This window comes from Oncorhynchus kisutch, unplaced genomic scaffold (assembly GCF_002021735.2).
Source record: "Oncorhynchus kisutch isolate 150728-3 unplaced genomic scaffold, Okis_V2 scaffold4004, whole genome shotgun sequence".
NCBI lineage: Eukaryota > Metazoa > Chordata > Actinopteri > Salmoniformes > Salmonidae > Oncorhynchus > Oncorhynchus kisutch.
In genome coordinates this window covers 28,778-50,000 of record NW_022265949.1, presented here as the reverse complement: position 1 = coordinate 50,000, position 21,223 = coordinate 28,778, and the positions used below count along the sequence as shown (strand labels likewise).

Below are 21,223 nucleotides of genomic sequence, written 5' to 3'. Positions count from 1 at the left end.
GAAAAGGTTCGCTCATTATTTGTAAAAACAGAGTCGTTTGAATTTACAATCTTTGCAGCTAAACTACTTTGTAGCTAATCTTCAAAATAAATCAATGTTAGATGTACAGTATGTATTTCTATATTGTTGTAGTATTTTGGGTAAATCATAAATCAAACTCCTCTATAGTCAATGGCTATGCCACTTTCGAGTGGGGTCTGGTAGTGCAGCCTGTCTATACTATGTCCCTGTGGTGGGGTCTGGTAGTGCATCCTGTCTATACTATGTCCCTGTGGTCGTGTCTGGTATTGGAGGCCATTTATACTATGTCCCTGTGGTGGGGTCTGGTAGTGCAGCCTTGTTATGCAGCCTGTAAAATTGTTCTGCCATCCTGTATTACAGTTATGTTAACTGTGAGGGCTATTTAGCTGACAGAATAGTTACAGTAGACCACTTATTGGCCAGCTCATACTCTAGATCACTTATTGGCCAGCTCATCCTCCTCAGGAGTATGACATCGTATTATATTAGGAAATAGCAAGCATTTTTGAAAGTCTGTTTGAGGTGAGTTTTAAAAAATAGTTTAGCCGCAAATATGAGCATTGTATGAGTCAACAAAATTATTTGGGTATGAGTGTATTGTCAGTAAACAGAATATTAACAGAATATAAACTTTTAAAAGTGAGAGTTTCACTGGATAGTTACTTTAAGAACCTGCCATTGTACTGTTAAAAACTTCTCTCCAACTGCTTCTTACCTGTTATGCTATTTATCCCTTCCAACTACCAACTATGCTAGCTAGCTAGTTACCATCTACAGAATAGACTTTCCCATGCAATCTGTTGAGTTTTTGGAAATTAGCTATCAAGCTAGCTAGCTAGCTAGTTCTTATGTTGACTAGCTAGCTACCTAAGCTGGCAAATAGCTATGCTGTAATGACTACTCTAAAGCTAGCTGGCCTCAATGGTCTAATATTCCCTGAACCTTGTGCACAGGGTATCGGTACCTCGATGGTATTATGTAAGACACACCTAGCATGTTAACCTTAGTTAGCTAGCTATATACTTATGTCAGCACAATCACTTCTGATTGTAGCTAAACACTAGCTAACTAGCTAACTATGGCATGGTAGACGCCAGTCAGTGAGGTTGACCTATACTGTATCTGATCTGTTAACCCAGATGGTAAACTTTTTGGGTGCAAGTGCTAACAACAACATTGAGTGGAACTTTTGAAGAGTGTGTGTTCACGGGTAGGTAATTAGAGCCTATCTAATCTCGGGACAGCCACCACATCAGTCCAGGAGAGATTACAACCTTGTGGTAGTTATTACTTAATCAAATGAAGCTGAGAAGAAACAAAACACTAAATCTGGGGCCCCCGAGTGGTGCAGGGGTCTAAGTCACTGCATCTCAGTGCTAGAGGCACAGACCCTGTTTCGATTCCAGGCTGTACACAACCGGCAGTGTTTGGGAAATCCCATAGGGTGGGCAGAATTTGCCCCGGGTTGGGCCAGGGTAGGCCATCATTGTGAATAATAATTCATTCTTAACTGACTTGCCTAGTTAAATAAAGGTTTAATAAAGTAAAATAAAAATAAAATAAATTATTGAATTTAGTGAAAACTTTTTGAAACAAGCATGGTAACAACCATTTGTGGTTACATCTCTGTAATTACAGACTGCAATTACCACCAGTTACATGCTGCTATTACAATGAACTGCCATGCTTGTTACAGTGTAATTACATTTCTACTCCCCTTCAGTCAGGGATTTATTTGACTAATCTAACCTCTATTATGTTAGAGAAGATGGGAGAGGAGACTGAAAGGCAGGTATCTTACATCACAGTCAGGACAGGAAGGGAGAAGATATGACTGTCTTATGGTAGTTGCAGACTGATTGTCAACTTTAACATGTTTCTCAAAAGGGGGTCTGATCAAATAGGCCTACCCATTTAATTTCCCATGGAGCCTTGTGTAAATAAGTCAAGTATGTGTGTGTTTGGGGGGGGGGGGGGGGGGTGTTAAGTCTGCTTGTTGTAGGACAGTACTGTACCTCAGCCATGTGTGTGTTTAGTTAGGGGATGTTAAGTCCGCTTGTTGTAGGACAATACTGTACCCCAGCCATGTGTGTGTTTAGTTAGGGGATGTTAAGTCTGCTTGTTGTAGGACAGTACTGTACCCCAGCCATGTGTGTGTTTAGTTAGGGGATGTTAAGTCTGCTTGTTGTAGGACAGTACTGTACCCCAGCCATGTGTGTGTTTAGTTAGGGGATGTTAAGTCTGCTTGTTGTAGGACAGTACTGTACCCCAGCCATGTGTGTGTTTAGTTAGGGGATGTTAAGTCTGCTTGTTGTAGGACAGTACTGTACCCCAGCCATGTGTGTGTTTAGTTAGGGGATGTTAAGTCTGCTTGTTCTAGGACAGTACTGTACCCCAGCCATGTGTGTGTCTCTCTGTGTGTCGTCCCCCTTCATCCATTCTTCACCTGTTCCTGGGTCTGTTGCCGTTGCTGGGCTGCCTCCTACCAGAGTCTGTAGGGAGGGCAGAGCAGTCCAGCTCAGCTGTTATGTACTCAGCCCCCGCCAGGCCCCAGGCGTGGCTTGACATGGGCAACACCCACAGCCACTGCAGGCTCCTCCTGCCTCTACCTCTCCGCCTAGACCAGCCCCCAGAGACCACCACCACCACCTCACAGCCCGGCCCAAAGCAGCCAGGCCGCTGGGGAAATATCAACAGAAGACAACATGGTCAATACAACAATAACAACAACAGGCCACTACAGAGAAGAAGTCAGTAAAGGACAGGGTAATGTTCATAAGACACAACACAGAAGAAACACAGAGAAACAGAAAGTAGAAATATCTGAACTTGTGCAATATTAAAAGCTTTTTTTTCCCTTGGTTGCAACACATTTTGTTATGATGTGTGCACTAATGAACACAACCCAGCTTCAATAAAGGACATGTTCAACTCAATAGAGGACAGCACCAACAGGGTTGAGTTCAGGTGGATGACCATGTACACATTGAGTGTTTGTGTGTTTGTGAGTGAATGAATGAACAATGGAGGAGCATCCTAAGCTGGATGCCTGGCTGGCCATAATGTAAAGTTTGCAGAAGCAGTACACACACAGACACAACTTACCCATTGAGTGGATTCAACACCATGGAGTTAGTGAGAGCCACACAAATGGACACAACCACAAAACCAGGCCATGTAGCTAGTAGACCTAAGATAAATACCTTGATTACTGAAGGAGCAGGAAAGGGATGGAAAGGTGCCACCACTGTCACACTACACTTAGTAGAGCAAATGAATGGGAACTGTACAGTAGTAGGCTAGACTGTTCTTCCATTCTTCCACGCTGCTGTTGATGATGGCTTTAACTTCTTCAGGATCGTTGGGTCGATTGAGCTAAAGTAGGCTAATACGATTAACATGAGATTGAAGGTAATGAGAACATTTCCCAGGACATAGACATATCTGATATTGGCAGAAAGCTTAAATTCTTGTTATTCTAACTGCACTGTCCAATTTACAGTAGCTATTACAGTGAAAGAATACCATGCTATTGTTTGAGGAGAGTGCACAGTTTTGAAATTAATTTAAGTTATTAATAAATAAATTAGGCACATTTGGGCAGTCTTGATACAACATTTGAACAGAAATGCAATGATTCATTTGCTCAGTCTAAAATGTTGCACATACATTGCTACCATCTAGTGGCCAAAACATAAATTAATCTTGGGCTGGAATAATACATTATGGCCTTTTACTTGCATTTCAAAGATGATGGTACATACATTTACAAAAAAAACATTCTTTGAACTATCTTTTACCAGATCTAATGTTTTGTATTATCCTACATTCATCAAACGTATCCAGAATTGCCTCAGACATGAGAAACTAGTCAGCACACGTTTTCATATTTTTGGAGCATGTTTTATAATTTATTATCTCTTTTTATAAATCATGAGCATGTTTAATATAAATTCATGCATACATTTTCGTAATTCATTAGCATGTTTTATAATTTGTGAACTCGTTTTATAAATCATAAGCACGTTATATTACTTGTGTTTAAAATAAAAATCTTAGTCAATGTCACCTCCAGGGCTCTGTAGTTTACACATTGTTTTGGTTGTTGATTTAAAAAATATATATTTTAAAAGCTTTTCATTTTCTCTCAACTAAAGATACTGTTATAAGAAGTAAAAAGCAACGACAATTAAGTTTAATCTTACAAGTTTATTTGTCAAAGATTCCTGTAATCAGATTGTGTTTGCTGTAAATATATATACACTGCTCAAAAAAATAAAGGGAACACTAAAATAACACATCCTAGATCTGAATGAATGAAATATTTGTATAAAATACTTTTTTCTTTACATAGTTGAATGTGCTTCAACAAAATCACACAAAAAATGTCTATGGAAATCAAATGTATCAACCCACGGATGTCTGGATTTGTAGTCACACTCAAAATTTAAGTGGAAAACCACACTACAGGCTTATCCAACTTTGATGTAATGTCCTTAAAACAAGTCAAAATGAGGCTCAGTTGTGTGTGTGGCCTCCACGTGCCTGTATGACCTCCCTACAACGCCTGGGCATGCTCCTGATGAGGTGGCGGATGGTCTCCTGAGGGATCTCCTCCCAGACCTGGACAAAAGCATCCGCCAACTACTGGACAGTCTGTGGATGGAGCGAGACATGATGTCCCAGATGTGCTCAATTGGATTCAGGTCTGGGGAACGGGCGGGCCAGTCCATAGCATCAATGCCTTCCTCTTGCAGGAACTGCTGACACACTCCAGCCACATGAGGTCTAGCATTGTCTTGCATGAGGAGGAACCCAGGGCCAACCGCACCAGCATATGGTCTCACAAGGGCTCTGAGGATCTCATCTCGGTACCTAATGGCAGTCAGGCTACCTCTGGCGAACACATGGAGGGCTGTGCGGCCCCCCAAAGAAATGCCACCCCACACCATGACTGACCCACCACCAAACCGGTCATGCTGGAGGATGTTGCAGGCAGCAGAACGTTCTCCACGGCGTCTCCAGACTGTCATGTCTGTCACACGTGCTCAGTGTGAACCTGCTTTCATCTGTGAAGAGCACAGGGCGCCAGTGGCGAATTTGCCAATCTTGGTGTTCTCTGGCAAATGGCAAACGTCCTGCACGGTGTTGGGCTGTAAGCACAGCCCCCACCTGTGGACGTCGGGCCCTCATACCTCCCTCATGGAGTCTGTTTCTGACCATTTGAGCAGACACATGCACATGCACATGGAGGTCATTTTGCAGGGCTCTGGCAGTGCTCCTCCTGCTCCTCCTTGCACAAAGGTGGAGGTAGCGGTCCTGCTGCTGGGTTGTTGCCCTCCTACGGCCTCCTCCACGTCTCCTGATGTACTGGCCTGTCTCCTGGTATCGCCTCCATGCTCTGGACACTACGCTGACAGACACAGCAAACCTTCTTGCCACAGCTCGCATTGATGTGCCATCCTGGATGAGCTGCACTACCTGAGCCACTTGTGTGGGTTGTAGACTCCATCTCATGCTACCACTAGAGTGAAAGCACCACCAGCATTCAAAAGGGACCAAAACATCAGCCAGGAAGCATAGGAACTGAGAAGTGGTCTGTAGTCACCACCTGCAGAACCATTCCTTTATTGGGGGTGTCTTGCTAATTGCCTATAATTTCCACCTGTTGTCTATTCCATTTGCACAACAGCATGTGAAATTTATTGTCAATCAGTGTTGCTTCCTAAGTGGACAGTTTGATTTCACAGAAGTGTGATTGACTTGGAGTTACATTGTGTTGTTTAAGTGTTCCCTTTATTTTTTGGAGCAGTGTATATTAAAAAAAATTATATACTTGAAAAATATATATTTTTTAAGGTCCTTTTCTTGTTCATCATAGTTTAAAAGGCAAAACCAACCCTTATTTCACTAGGCAAGTCAGAACAAATTCTTATTTTCAATGACGGCCTAGGAAAAGTGGGTTAACTGCCTGTTCAGGTGCAGAACGACAGATTTGTACCATGTCAGGTCGGGGATTTGAACTTGCAACCTTCCGGTTACTAGTCCAACGCTCTAACCACTAGGCTACCCTGCCACCCCGGGTATCCTAGGTAGGTGAACCTGGGTAGTTTGGTTCCTGGATGCCGATTGGCTGAAACAACATTTCAGAAGTGTGTACTGTATATCAGACAAAAAAAGGCAGTGTGGAACACCATTACTCATCATGCATTTCTGTGATAAGGTGCGTCTAGGTGAAAGGTGTAGGAGTCAGGCGCAGGAGAGCAGGGATGCCTGAGAAGCGTGCTTTAAGAAGACAGTCCACCAACACTGGAATGGCACAATCGAAAAGGACAACGCCCTCGTAACAGAGAACCCGTGCAAACGCACGGAGGAACAAACACAGTTCTGACACTATATACACTTAAGTAACCGTGAAAACAAATAACACTGAGCACATCAAATAAAAAGACTAATCCCACACAAACTTAGGCAGGCAACAGGTTACCCTTATACACACAGAAATTAACGCAAATGAAACCAGGTGTGAAAAAGAACCAAAGACAAAACAAACAGAAAAGGACAAATGGATCGTTGGGGAGAAGAGTTACCTTCTTTAGAAGTCCTGATAATCGCTCTGATCATTTTCAAAAGTTTGCCGCCAAAAATGTATTTTCCTATGAATGAAGTCGCACAAAATGTGTGTATTATCCTACAAATTAAATCGCTCAAAAAGGAGTGTCTTGTTGTTTTTGTTCATATTTGCACAAATTGAGTGTGAGATTGTGTTGGTATATCAGACAATAAAGCACGGGTATGACGCAAAAATACTTTTTTACTTTTCTATTGATGTTGGCAGCCAGTTTATAATAGCAATAAGGCACCTCGGGGGTTTGTGGTTTATGGCCAATATACCACTGCTAAGGGCTGTATCCAGGAACTCTGCGTTGTGTCGTGCTTAAGAACAGTCCTTAGCCGTGGTACAGTATATAGGCCAATATACCACAGATAAGGGCTGTATCCAGGAACTCTGCCTTGTGTCGTGGTTAAGAACAGTCCTTAGCCGTGGTACAGTATATAGGCCAATATACAACAGATAAGGGCTGTATCCAGGAACTCTGCCTTGTGTCGTGCTTAAGAACAGTCCTTAGCCGTGGTACAGTATATAGGCCAATATACCACAGCTAAGGGCTGTATCCAGGAACTCTGCGTTGTGTCGTGCTTAAGAACAGTCCTTAGCCGTGGTACAGTATATAGGCCAATATACCACAGCTAACGGCTGTATCCAGGAACTCTGCGTTGTGTCGTACTTAAGAACAGTCCTTAGCCGTGGTACAGTATATAGGCCAATATACCACAGCTAACGGCTGTATCCAGGAACTCTGCGTTGTGTCGTGCTTAAGAACAGTCCTTAGCCGTGGTACAGTATATAGGCCAATATATCACACCCCCTCGGACCTTATTGCTTAATTATACCACTAAGTTATAATATACAGGTCCAGATATACAAGGTTTTTGTTAAACTTGTTGTGTTCAGGTCTTCTTGGTTCTGGGCTAGTTCTGTTCAGGTCTTCTTGGTTCTGGACTAGTTCTGTTCCGGTCTTCTTGGTTCTGGGTTGGTTCTGTTCAGGTTTTCTTGGTTCTGTAATGTTCAGGTCTTCATGGTTCTTGGTTTGTAATGTTCGGGTCTTCTTGGTTCTGGGTTTGTTGTGTGCAGGTCTTCTTGGTTCTGGGTTAGTTCTGTTCAGGATTTCTTGGTTCTGGGTTTGTTGACTGTGCTGTAGAGGACAGATGAGTTCTCCTCAGATGCTTGTGCTGCTACGGGACTGAAGCAGAGAAACAGAAATGAAACAAAGGCTGCGTCCCAAATGGTGGCACCCTATACCTTTTATAGTGCACTACCTTTGACCAGGGCATGTGGAGCTCATTAAATTGGGAATAGGGTGCCATTTGGATCAAATAGGAACATTTCCTTAAAACCATCATCAAATCACTCCCTCATTATAGACATGTCATAGTAATTGTATTGAGTTGTCCATTGTTGGGTTGGTATTTTTGGGAATAGACAAGTTTTAGGAAATGACATCACTAGTAGTCACTAGGGGTCAACTGTTTTGCATATTGATGACATCTACTACAATAAGCAACAGCATATGCATGCCATTAATGCAGAATATGCTCACCGGGTGGCAGCAGTGGGGCGGTTGAATTTCACAGCAGAGTACTGGACATCTTCTTCCTGTTTCTGGGTTTGAGACTGTTGGACGGTGGAGTACAGAGGCACTTCCTGGTTTTTGGAGTGAGAGAAGTGGACGCTGGCGTAGTGAATGTCATCCTGGTTGTCTTTGGGGCTCATGGCCAGGCTTGAGACGTTGTCATACACTGGACTAGAGTCTCCCTGATGGGAAGAGAGGACAGACAACATGAGGAAGAAAATGTTCCACAAAGAATACAGTCATCTTCTGATTCCAACAGACTCACCTGTCCGTCTGCTGTGTCTCTTGTGTCAGAGGGGGATTTGGAGGCCTTCTTCCTGTTTTGCACATTAATGAATTAATAATTGTATTAAATAATGAAGTTAACAACAGATCAGACTGCTACGTTTAAATAATGAACAACATGATAATATGCATTTTCACTCACCTGAACCACATGAGTCCAGAGAGACAGAGGATGAGAACCAGAACAACCACTATGATTCCTACAGCTGCAGTCAGAACTGAGGTTTGTTTCCCTATAATAAAATATGGATGATATGAGAACATGGCATTATATAATTAACTAAAATAAACTATAATACAGGACATTAATACAATACTTGTTCAGGGATCTTAGAACCCAATGTAGAGTTATAAACTAAGGTGTAATAAGACAAAGTATAGTGATTAAGATTAGATTGAAACATGTAGTTTTGTATTGAAGATGTAACTTTACCTGCTACAATGATCATCAGAGTTGTAGAGTTATTAGATGATATTGTATTCTCAGCCTTACAGTAGTATTCTCCTCTGTCCTCAGAGATGATGTTAGTGATGTTGTAACTCTGTCCTGATGCTTTTGGTGAGGTTACGTTCTTCTTGTACCAGGTGTATTTGTCCACAGGTGGGTTGGCATCACTGCTGCAGGTCAGAGTCACTGAACTGCCCTCCACTATTTCACCAGAGGGACTGACTGACACTGAGGTGTTCTTTGGGCCGTCTGGTGGACAATATGTAACACATTGTTCATACATAGAGCTTTACATGAGGAGCATCATGGAACTTGGACTTATGATTAAAATAAATGAAATATTAATATAAATATGTGTAACTTAGACATTAATGTAACAATACAGTGTTTGTGAAGTACTTGTAGTTACTACAGTAATGAGATGAGTACAATCATGGAACTTGGACAAAGATTGAAATAATGGATATAATAGATGAGAGAAGATGTTACTAAAAGAATACAACTGGAGATGGATCACACATCCTCACATCTGACAGTGAGAGTCTCTTCATCAGAGGGGAGATCCTCATGGCCTTCTACAGAACAGGAGTATCTGCCTGCATCCTCACTGCTGACTGGGTTTAGGAACAGACTGTTAGATTGATTGGTTACATGTCCATTCTTGTACCAGATGTAGGTGGCATTGGGGTTGTCACTCAGAGTACAGGTGGTGCTACAGGTCACTGTCACCTTCTGTCCCTCTGTCACAGTGGCAGGAGTCACCTTCACCTGCAGACCTAAATGAAAGAGGATTAAAGCACTGAGTACATCATTAAGTAATCCTTTGCAGTATTGATAGGATGTGACCTGCAGTGTTACCTGTCACAGTCAGAGTTGTTCCAGGGAAGGTGGGTTCCCAGGTTGTCTGATCTGTTCTGAATCTAAACTTATACTCAGCTGAGTCCTCCTCTCTCAGGTCTGTGATTCTCAGGATGGAGTCACTCTGCATATTTCCAAGGTACTCCACACGACGTCCATAGCCCGGGCTCAGGATTTGAGACGCCTCTTCAAGTTTTCCTTTTGTATACCAGATTGTTTCAGAGACTGTATGACCACTGGGATAAGTATAAGAGCAGGATATGTCCACTGATGTCCCCTTCAAGGTACAGATCCTCTGTTGGGTGTAAGTCACCTGGAAATAACTGTGACCCTCAAAAGCTGAAACACAAGTACATTTTTCAAATGGTGTCAGTATTTAGAACTGTAAAATCAACCACCATTAATCTATATGGAATAGTAGCTCTACCTCATGTCTGTTTCACTAAACATCAACCACCATTAATCTCAATGGAATAGTAGCTCTATCTCATGTCTGTTTCACTAAACATCAACCACCATTAATCTATATGGAATAGTAGATCTACCTCATGTCTGTTTCACTAAACATCAACCACCATTAATCTATATGGAATAGTAGCTCTACCTCATGTCTGTTTCACTAAACATCAACCACCATTAATCTATATGGAATAGTAGCTCTATCTCATGTCTGTTTCACTAAACATCAACCACCATTAATCTATATGGAATAGTAGCTCTACCTCATGTCTGTTTCACTAAACATCAACCACCATTAATCTATATGGAATAGTAGCTCTACCTCATGTCTGTTTCACTAAACATCAACCACCATTAATCTATATGGAATAGTAGATCTACCTCATGTCTGTTTCACTAAACATCAACCACCATTAATCTAAATGGAATAGTAGCTCTACCTCATGTCTGTTTCACTAAACATCAACCACCATTAATCTCAATGGAATAGTAGCTCTACCTCATGTCTGTTTCACTAAACATCAACCACCATTAATCTATATGGAATAGTAGCTCTACCTCATGTCTGTTTCACTAAACATCAACCACCATTAATCTATATGGAATAGTAGCTCTACCTCATGTCTGTTTCACTAAACATCAACACTGACCAATGGTGTATTGGAGGATTTTGACAGACTTTAAAAGTGTATTAGTCACACTCACACACTGCAGGAGAATTAATGCCTTTTACAGCACAGTAGAAGCTGTCTTCAGTTTTAAATTGGACTGTGTATGAGGGGGAGGAGTCCTCTTGTACAATCTTACTGTTCCTGTACCAGGTGTAGGTGGGGTTACCAGTCAGAGTACAGGTGGTGCTACAGGTCAGTGTCGTTGACCACCATGTAGTGGTCACCTTCACCTGCAGGTCTGGAGTAGATAACAACATTAAAACCATCTATGACCTGTTGTCTAGTTCAAATGAGGCAATTCAGACATTCCTTTTATACCATACATTCATTTTTATATTATTTCTCTACAAATCAAGACAATTTTCCTGAACCAATTAAACAATTTAAACAGATCAACACTATATATAATATCACTGTACCTGTAACAGACAGAGTGACTCCAGGGCTCCCAAAATATTTCCCTCTGGTCTGATCTGTTATAAATCTGAACATGTACGTAGCTGAGTCACTCTCTCTCAGGTCTGTGATTTTCAGGGTGTGGCCATTCTTCTTATTGCTACGGTACGTCACACGACCTTTGTAGTCTGGGTCATCTAACAGACTCACATAATTCTCCACATCATACTTTTTGGTGAACCAGAAGGTTGTTGTGACTGTATAACCTCTGGGATATGTGTAAGAGCAGAACAGATCCACTGTTGACCCCCTCAAGGTACAGATACTCTGAGTGGTGTATGTAACACTCCAGCCATCCTGACCCAGTACCACTGAAACACAGTTAGACATCACAATGGTATCAGTATTAGAACAAGGTATTTTGGCTCACACTTTGTTTAGGGTTTGTCCACACTTTGTTGCCACATTGGAAACCACAGATAATCATCACTCAGTGAGGTGTGAAACACAACTATTTAAAGTGAAGTGGAGATGCCTAACAGAACACAAGCACATGTAATACAAATGTCTGTAGATTGACCAACGTATAAGTTATGAATGAGACCATACCTGTCACAGACCAGAGAAAGACCACCAAAACACTTCCTGCTGTTCTCAAGGCCATTGTTGCATCTCCCACCCTGCAGTCTTAGAAACATAAACAACAACTCACTCTATAACTGGTGATTAACTCCACCCGATACATTGAAGTAGAAACTGTAAATGGAGTACAGTGCCTCATTACTAAAAATGAACCAGGCTCATATTGTGTTGTGTTGTGTTGTATTGTGCTATATGGTTGTGTTGTGTTGCATGTCTGTCTACTTAAACTGACATGATGCAAAAAATAAATTCCTAATATATGTAGTCATCATCATCATTGTAAACAACAACAATCACTTATTGAACAGCTCTGTTGTACTGTAAACACACATTTCTACATTGATTATCCTGAAGCTGTTTTATTCTCAGAACCCCAAATATAGGAGGATAAATGTTCAATCCTCTACAGTCTGTCAAGCTGTACAGCAGCCTAAAGGCTGACCACCAGGTTCAATGACAGCACCTATCCCCAAGCTCTGAGGCTAAACAGCCAGTGACTAAAGACTGACCACCAGGTTCAATGACAGCACCTATCCTCAAGCTGTGAGGCTAAACAGCCAGTGACTAAAGACTGACCACCAGGTTCAATGACAGCACCTATCCTCAAGCTGTGAGGCTAAACAGCCAGTGACTTTCACTCTCTCACTCTCTTTCACTCTCTCTCTCTCTCACACACACACACACACACACACACACACACACACACACACACACACACACACACACACACACACACACACACACACACACACACACACACACACACACACAAATGATACATTAACCACGAGTATTTGACTTATGACCAAAAACAAATAACCAGAAACCATATTTCAAGATATTGTCAAGAGTAGTTCCAGAGTGAAGTGAAGAGGAGAGGTCTTGTACAGTGAGTCAACTGTCTGGTAGTGAGTGAAAACAAGAAGTAAGTGTTGACACCTTATAAAAGCAGTCAGAACACAAGTAGTGGATGCAGAACTGTCCTTCCTGTTTAGTAAAGACATTAACATGGCAACCAGACCAACACACCAGAAAAGGGCTGTTACTGTAATAGAACAGAAATGGTGTAAAAGACAAGTCTGGGCATATATTTATTTTATTTAAAAAATGTGTCAGTTTTCACTGTGGTCTTTTATACTACATACAGAACCATGTAAACAATGTGTTGACTATACTACTTATAACATTAATGCCCTTCTGAGTTCTGAATATACAGGTCAAAGTTCATTGATGTTATTCAATTAGAACCCATTCCATTTAAACACCCATGACCATCACTCCTCATCAGCTGCATCAAAGTGGTACTGAAGGTTCATTGTTCTAGACTAGAGCTCCACCTACTGGCATCGCTACATTACTGCAGTCTCCAGTCCACATGATGTCCTCATTCATTTGGGAAGAAATAGGAATAAATTGAATGATGTTCCTGTCATTCCAGCCATTATAATGAGCCCATCCTCCTGTATACCAGCCTCCTCTGTTGTACAGTACTGGTAGAAGCTGTATCTAGGAGAGGCATGATTGAACATCACCATAGCCTGCTGTACTGACTGTGTGGTCTATTGTAGTCTGCTGTCCATACATATTGCCATTTACTTATCAAAAGCAATGTACAGTCTTTGAGCCATGTTCTACAAACTGAGCCACAGAGGAACATATTCTGAATAGTCTAGAGTGCAGATATAGATTTCTGATATGATTCAGGAGGTCTGTGAGAGGACAGACAGGAAAGTAGAACAGGGAAGTGACACTGAGTGTGTGCATCTAAACCAACAAAACCACAACCCACCATCACTGTCTCATGTTAATACTACTCCTAAACACAACCCACCATCACTGTCTCATGTTAATACTACTCCTAAACACAACCCACCATCACTGTCTCATGTTAATACTACTCCTAAACACAACCCACCATCACTGTCTCATGTTAATACTACTCCTAAACACAACCCACCATCACTGTCTCATGTTAATACTACTCCTAAACACAACCCACCATCACTGTGTCTTAGGTTAATACTACTCCTAAACACAACCCACCATCACTGTGTCTTAGGTTAATACTACTCCTAAACACAACCCACCATCACTGTGTCTTAGGTTCATACTACTCCTAAACACAACCCACCATCACTGTGTCTCATGTTAATACTACTCCTAAACACAACCCACCATCACTGTGTCTCATGTTAATACTACTCCTATACACAACCACCATCACTGTGTCTCAGGTTTATACTACTCCTAAAGCTCTTACGAAGAATCCACTTAATCACTCTTACTGTCACGCTTTAGGCCATTTTCAAAATGTATTGCTCTCAGAGCTCTTAAAACAGCATGCACAAGTCTTTATGTGAAACCACATGTACAATGTACACCCCATCTTTTTATAGCATACAATATATCTCTGTATTTGTCAAGGGTACAAATAATTTTGGTCATGACTCTGTATCCAACAATCAGATTCATATGTAAAAATACATTTACACTCACTCACTCACTCACTCACTCACTCACTCACTCACTCACTCACTCACTCACTCACTCACTCACTCACTCACTCACTCACACACTCACACACTCACTCACTCACTCACTCACTCACTCACTCACACACTCACACACTCACTCACTCACTCACTCACTCACTCACTCACTCACTCACTCACTCACTCACTCACAGTTATACTTGACCCTGTTAAACTTACACTGTTAAACGGTTAAACAGTGAACATTGAATGGAGATCTGGGTATTACTGTCAAACTCTACTGATCATGTTTTAAACATGTAAATGAATAAACTGATCTAAACTAAACACGTGAAACCCCAGTCCAGGGTCAGTATTCACAAAGTGTATCAGAGTAGGAGAGCTGATCTGGGATCAGTTTAGCCTTTTAGATCATAATTATATGGACCATCTGAGACACTTTATGAATACAGGCCCTGATGTTACAACCAGAACACAGTTCAAAATAAACCAACAAGTACAAAGATACAGGAAGTCATGTGATGTTTGGATAAAAACATCAAAACTAAAACTATATTTCAAGATATTGTCAAGTGTACTTACAGAGTGAAGTGAAGGGGAGAGGTCTTGAACAGTTAGTCAACTTACTGTCACTGTGTGGAAACAAGAAGTAGTCTACTGTAAGTATTAGTAGAAGCAGACATAGCCTAAGTGTGAGTTCTGTGGTTGACACATTTTAAAGTAGTCTAGTCAGGGCATTAACATGCAGCAACAACATGTCACATAAGGGATGTTACTGTATCTAAATAGAAAATGGTCTAAAGTCAGAATACTGTAGTTGCATTTCTTTATATGAGGAGTGGACCTACATGTTTTACAAGAGACAACATGTGACCCATTCCCATCACTCCTCATCAGCTGGTACTGAAGGTTCCAGAACAGATGAAAGGGGAGTATCTTTGGTTCCAGTGTTCTAGACTAGAGCTCTCCCTACTGACATCTCAACATTACTGCAGCCTCCAGGCTTCATATGTCCCTACTAGTCCGATGAAAATATACAAAATAGAAGGTAAAATAACATTTGAAAATGTAAATATATATAGAATAAACCAGGCACACACGTACAAATACTGTGTTATTGGGAGTTATATTGAGCTGGTGTTTGAATTGAGTGAACTAGTGAGCTCAGCTAGCTTGTTAGCTACATGAAGCTGCTGTTATTCAGCGATAAACAAGCATTTTTGTGCATCACACAGCTACTCTGAATGTACTGGATTGTGAACAATATGATGTGCTGCCGCTGAATTACAGTAAGACCCCATCATTAGCGAGAGAGCTAGTTAGTTAGCTAACATTTAGCTATCAACATTAGCTAGCTAGGAACAACAGACAACAGTGAGCTGTCATTATGACAAGGCCAAGGCAAGCTGCTCTGTTTATTCACTGTGTGCTTGTGTGAAAGAGATGTCTTCAGCTCTCTGATCTTCAGAACAATGGACCCAAAGTGAACCCTGACATCCATATAACTAAGTCTGTCTTTCTGTCTGGGATTATTGTGTCCCATTGTGTCTGCATGATGCATGTTTTTTTTAAATGACAATGAATAATCTTTCATGTAATTATTGTTATTTATTATTTATTAATTAATTATTATATGTTTATTGCTGCTTCGTTATTGTTATTTTATTGTCTGATCTGTTTTTTGAAGCATTATTTAAATAATTGTAAAAAATGATTTGCTTACATAATATCAACTGCATTGTTAGTTAAGAGCTTATCATTAACCATTTCACACTAAGGTCTACTACACCTGTTGTATTCGGTGCATTTGACTAATACAATTTGATTTGATTTGTTTGTTCAGGTGCTGGTCATTGCTTCCTCTAACACTGGGTTTCTGAACCTCTAAAAGTCTGAGCCGTTTGCGGGGGGGGGGGGGGGGGGGGGTTCCACTTGCTGACATATGGAATTGTTTTAAGGTTGTCATTCCATGGATCATTTAGCTATTTGATTTTGATTTATAGTACCCCTTTAGGTAAACAAGGAGAAGGACTCATGTTTGTGAGAGCAGGCAGGTGACATATAGTCTGCCTGGAACATGCCCCATATTCAACTGTAATTCAATTCAAAAATAACATTTATTTATCCCCTATAGGAGCAATTACTAGGCACCCTATGGCATCAGGCTGGCAGTGAGTCTCACAATGACATCACAAGGGGTCACATGTCCAGTCACATGACCATACATACACAGTAAAACACATAATAACAACAGATGTCAGCCCCCTTAGTGTCTACAACATGGTCATCATAGAGGCGGTTCACTGGACAAAGATCCCTTCAAGTTCTAGTGATGATTTCATTTCCATGTTTCACAGCTCTGGCCGAGGGAGAGGGGGAAGGAAATCAGAGGTGCAGTCCTCTTCACTTTGATTGACACTTCATACACTCATTATATATGGCTAGTGTTCTGTCTGGGATCTGTGGTCTCTGCCAGAGGACTACAAACGGGGTGACACCCCCCCATCCACCATCCCCCCCAAACCTCCTGTTCCCTTTTAAAGTAGGGACACAGTCCCTCATCCTCTTCCTTCATCTTCATCATTCTCCTCCCTCTGTACTATCCAGTCGCTGCGTGGTGGTCAGGGTTGTCATGGTGGACAGGGTTGCCATGGTTTTCTGTCTCTTCCTCTCTGGTCAGGCTTGTGTTTGAAGTGACACCTGTCACCATAGAAACAGCCAGTGGTCCTCCAGAAGAAACACTCATCACCATTGATGGGAGCCATCCTCCTTGTCCTGGGAGAGAGACACACAAACAGTATGAAAACACAAACACCTGCACCTGAGCTCCTGCTTCCTCCTTCCATCACTTTGTACATTTCAAAAGTTAATATGAGTTGATTGGTAACACTTTAGAATATCTCATAATGATGTGTTGAATGACAGGTGGATGTCTTTACCCTGTGGAGGCGTACTGGGAGGCTGAGGAGGTGTTGAGGCCTATTGAGTTGGTCCTCTGAGGAGAGGGAGGGGTTCTCTGGATCTAGTGGTCTGGGTACCTGATCACCAGCCTGGTGCTCTCCAGCTCCAGCCCCTGGACAGGAGGACAAACCGCAGGTGCAGTCCAAATACATACAATGGAACAAATAGCATAGTCCCAAAAGTACAATTTAATTAATAGCATTGTCCCAAAGTACGATGAAACCAATAACATTATATTGGGTTTTATTACCGGCTTGTTTTTCATTTGCCGACAGAAAGGAGTTGAAACGTTGTACTTTTCTCTCTGTGTTGGACAATGGTGATACTATTTATGTGCAAGACTCAAGCTGTACACTGAAGGCTCTTGACTCTGTGTATCATGCAGAGACGTCTAACTCACCATTGTGATCTCTACAGTGCTGTCAGATGGACTTCAGTAGCAACACCCAGGCTCAAACACTGGTACATTCTTATTCAGAAGACCATTTAAGGAAAACTGCCATTTCATATATCCTCTCTTCTAGCATGAAATGAGAACACATACAAACTCAGATCTCAATCTTGTTTTATGATAACAGTACCGAGAATTAGAACCAAACATGGAAAAAAGCCCATTCAGCCCCTTGATCTTGGAATGTGTTTCCTTGGACGAGTTCAAAGAACATATAGAATAACAGGTTATTGAGACATGTAGCTGTTTCTAGTTGTCAGCCCATGTCACTAGTTTGCATTGCCTTTTTTAACCCCCGTTCCCACAGGAGACCTTATGCCTCTTGAAAGGCCGACATTGTAAATAAGAATTTGTTCTTAATTGACTTGCCTGGATAAAATAAAGGTTGAATAAAGATTATCCTAAAAGTGCAATGGACCAAATAGCATCGTCCCAAAAGTACAATAGAATCAATCGCATAGTCCTAAGCGTACACTGGAACAAATAATATAGTCCCAAAAGTACAATGGAACCAATGGCATAGTCCCAAAAGTACAATTGAACCGATGGCATGGTCCCAAAAGTACATACTCCTTAAGTTCAAGCTAAAAAATTTAAAGCACATCTCACATAGTTAAATGCATATGACAGCATTAATTTCATCCCACCTTTAGCCTCTCCAAGGTGCAAGTGGACATGTTGGGATTGGGACATGTTGGGATTCTTGAAGTTGACAGAGGCATATAATCTCTCTTGTAGAACTCTGATACTCTCTCCCTCTCCACACCTACAGTACATAACCTAGATTTTGAATGTAGAACTCTGATACTCTCTATCTCCCCACATATACAGTAGAGAACATAGAGAGTATCAGAGTTCTACATTCTAATTCTATCTCCCCACACCTACAGTACAGAACATAGAGAGTATCAGAGTTCTACAATCTAATTATATCTCCCCTCACCTACAGCACAGAATGTAGAAGGAGGAGAGGAAGGGATGGAGGTGACCACAGTCAAAATACAAGGAATGTAGGAAAAGGGTGCTATTTGAGACAGACTATAGAACCAATAACTGTAGAAATGTATACTGTGGAATAACCAGAAATAAACATACTCACCCACTGGAGTCCTGAGGGGAGGAGAGGTCCACCACTGAAGTCATGAGGGAAGGAGAGGTCCACCACTGGAATCCTGAGGAGAGGAGAGGTCCACCACTAGAGTCATGAGGGGAGGAGAGGTCCACCACTGGAGTCCTGAGGAGAGGAGAGGTCCACCACTAGAGTCATGAGGGGAGGAGAGGTCCACCACTGGAGTCCTGAGGGGAGGAGAGGTCCACCACTGGAGTCCTGAGGGGAGGAGAGATCCACTACTGGAGTCATGAGGGGAGGAGAGGTCTTCCCCTCAGGAAACATTGTAGCTAAACATCACAATAAATCAATGTTAGATATATAGCATGTATTTATTTTTTCTTGTAGTGATTTGGTTAAATCAGAAATCAAACTACTGTAATAATGGTTATGCTCCTTGTGGTGGGGTCTGGTAGTGTAGTCTGTATATACTATGCCCCCTGTGGTGGAGTCTGGTAGTGCAGTCTGTATATACTATGCCCCTGTGGTTGGGTCTGGTAGTGCAGTCTGTATATACTATGCCCCTGTGGTGGGGTCTGGTAGTGCAGCCTGTCAATACTATGGCGGGGAGATAGAGAGACAGACAAACAGACACATTTAAGATGAGGGAGGACGCACATTTTTTATGAGCATGGCCTTATTTCTATCACAGCATTTTGGATGACTGTCATTCATATTCCGTTCACCAAGCTCAATGTAACATCAATATATTTAAGTTACTACATGTCATGATACTCTAGTGTTCCTTATAGCCATCATGAGGTTGTTACAGCCTAGCCTATGAATGAAAGGTTACAACGTAGGTTCACAGGTCAACAGAAACAGAGTAATCAAGGTGACAGACAGTGACACATTCAATACCGCCTTGCACACTCTGGCCTGCATCTAGCTGATTCAACAGAATTGGTGGAATGAATACACCTCTGATCACATTCAAACACAGTTCACTTTCAAAGCAGACACATACAAACAGCGTGATCACATTGCCCATTGTAGAATTCCTTCTTACATCTCTGCACTATACTCCTCTCACCTTTTCCCTTCACCTGTGGACTTCAGTGCACAACACATCAGCTGTCTGTGAACAGGAGAAAAAACCTTTCCAAGCCAAACCTTCATATCATGACTGCTAACGCTACACACAGCCTATATCATTGTTACCATATTAGCTAACGTATTGTCAACATATCTACTAGAACTAATGCGTTAGTAAACGCGCTCTAATCATGCAGTACAGTGTACAGTCAGCAAGCAGTGTAGCAGTTACACCGATGGGCCCAGATGGCAATAAATGAATAAAACCTAAATCTTACCTTGACTAGGAAGAGTTCCAGTGTTGGATAGCCGTAGCCAGCTAGCTAACATACCATCCCTCTCTGTTTGAGATGGTTATTTGAGTAACTAAACTAGCTAGCTGCATTAGATGCTGGCTAAGTAAGGGAAAGTGAAAGCAAAAATCTAAGTAGAGTTTACTAGCTCTCTCCCACTCTCTCTTGCTTCTGGACAACAGGCTACATTAGACTATATATGGATAACAGGCTACATTAGAATATATATGGATAACAGGCTACATTAGAATATATATGGATAACAGGCTACCTTAGACTATATATGGATAACAGGCTACATTAGAATATATATGGATAACAGGCTACATTAGAATATATATGGATAACAGGCTACATTAGACTATATATGGATAACCTGCTACTTTAGACTATATATGGATAACAGGCTACATTAGACTATGTATGGATAACAGGCTACATTAGACTATGTATTGGTAACAGGCTACATTAGACTATGTATTGGTAACAGGCTACATTAGACTATGTATGGATAACAGGCTACATTAGACTATGTATTGGTAACAGGCTACATTAGACTATGCATGGCTAACAGGATATTTTAATGTGCGTAAACATACAGTAGATAGTGTATAAAATGTACTTTAATATCAGGTTTTAAAAGTGAGATTTTCATTGGACAGTTACTTTAAGGTCCTGCTTCTGTTATTCTATTAAACCTTCTCTCCAACTGCTTCTTACCCTTTGTGCTTTTTGTCCCTTCCTGCCTCCCTTCCAAGATTAGAACATCATGCAGTCCATGCATCTTTTCGACAACGTCATTTAATGACACTTCCTGTGGGTGTGGCCTAACAGAAGGGACACATATTTACCCCCACTGCCCCTGCCCCAAGCTCTATCCCAAAACACTCAGTGGTGCTGTCAGGGGC

General features: G+C 41.5%; 1 protein-coding gene across 1 annotated transcript; it reads right to left on the bottom strand.

Annotated features, from left to right (window-relative positions):
• Positions 1–6,817: 6,817 nt before the first annotated feature.
• Positions 6,818–12,660, bottom strand: LOC116373013 (B-cell receptor CD22-like). The gene is made up of 10 exons (XM_031821648.1): positions 11,943–12,660; positions 11,357–11,704; positions 10,972–11,175; positions 9,808–10,146; positions 9,477–9,725; positions 8,935–9,198; positions 8,644–8,734; positions 8,482–8,533; positions 8,184–8,398; positions 6,818–7,826 (listed from the first exon to the last, which is right to left on the bottom strand). The coding sequence occupies exons 1-10, from the start codon at positions 11,995–11,997 to the stop codon at positions 7,745–7,747; spliced, it is 1,899 nt and encodes a 632-aa protein (XP_031677508.1). The 5' UTR covers positions 11,998–12,660; the 3' UTR covers positions 6,818–7,744.
• Positions 12,661–21,223: the final 8,563 nt, after the last annotated feature.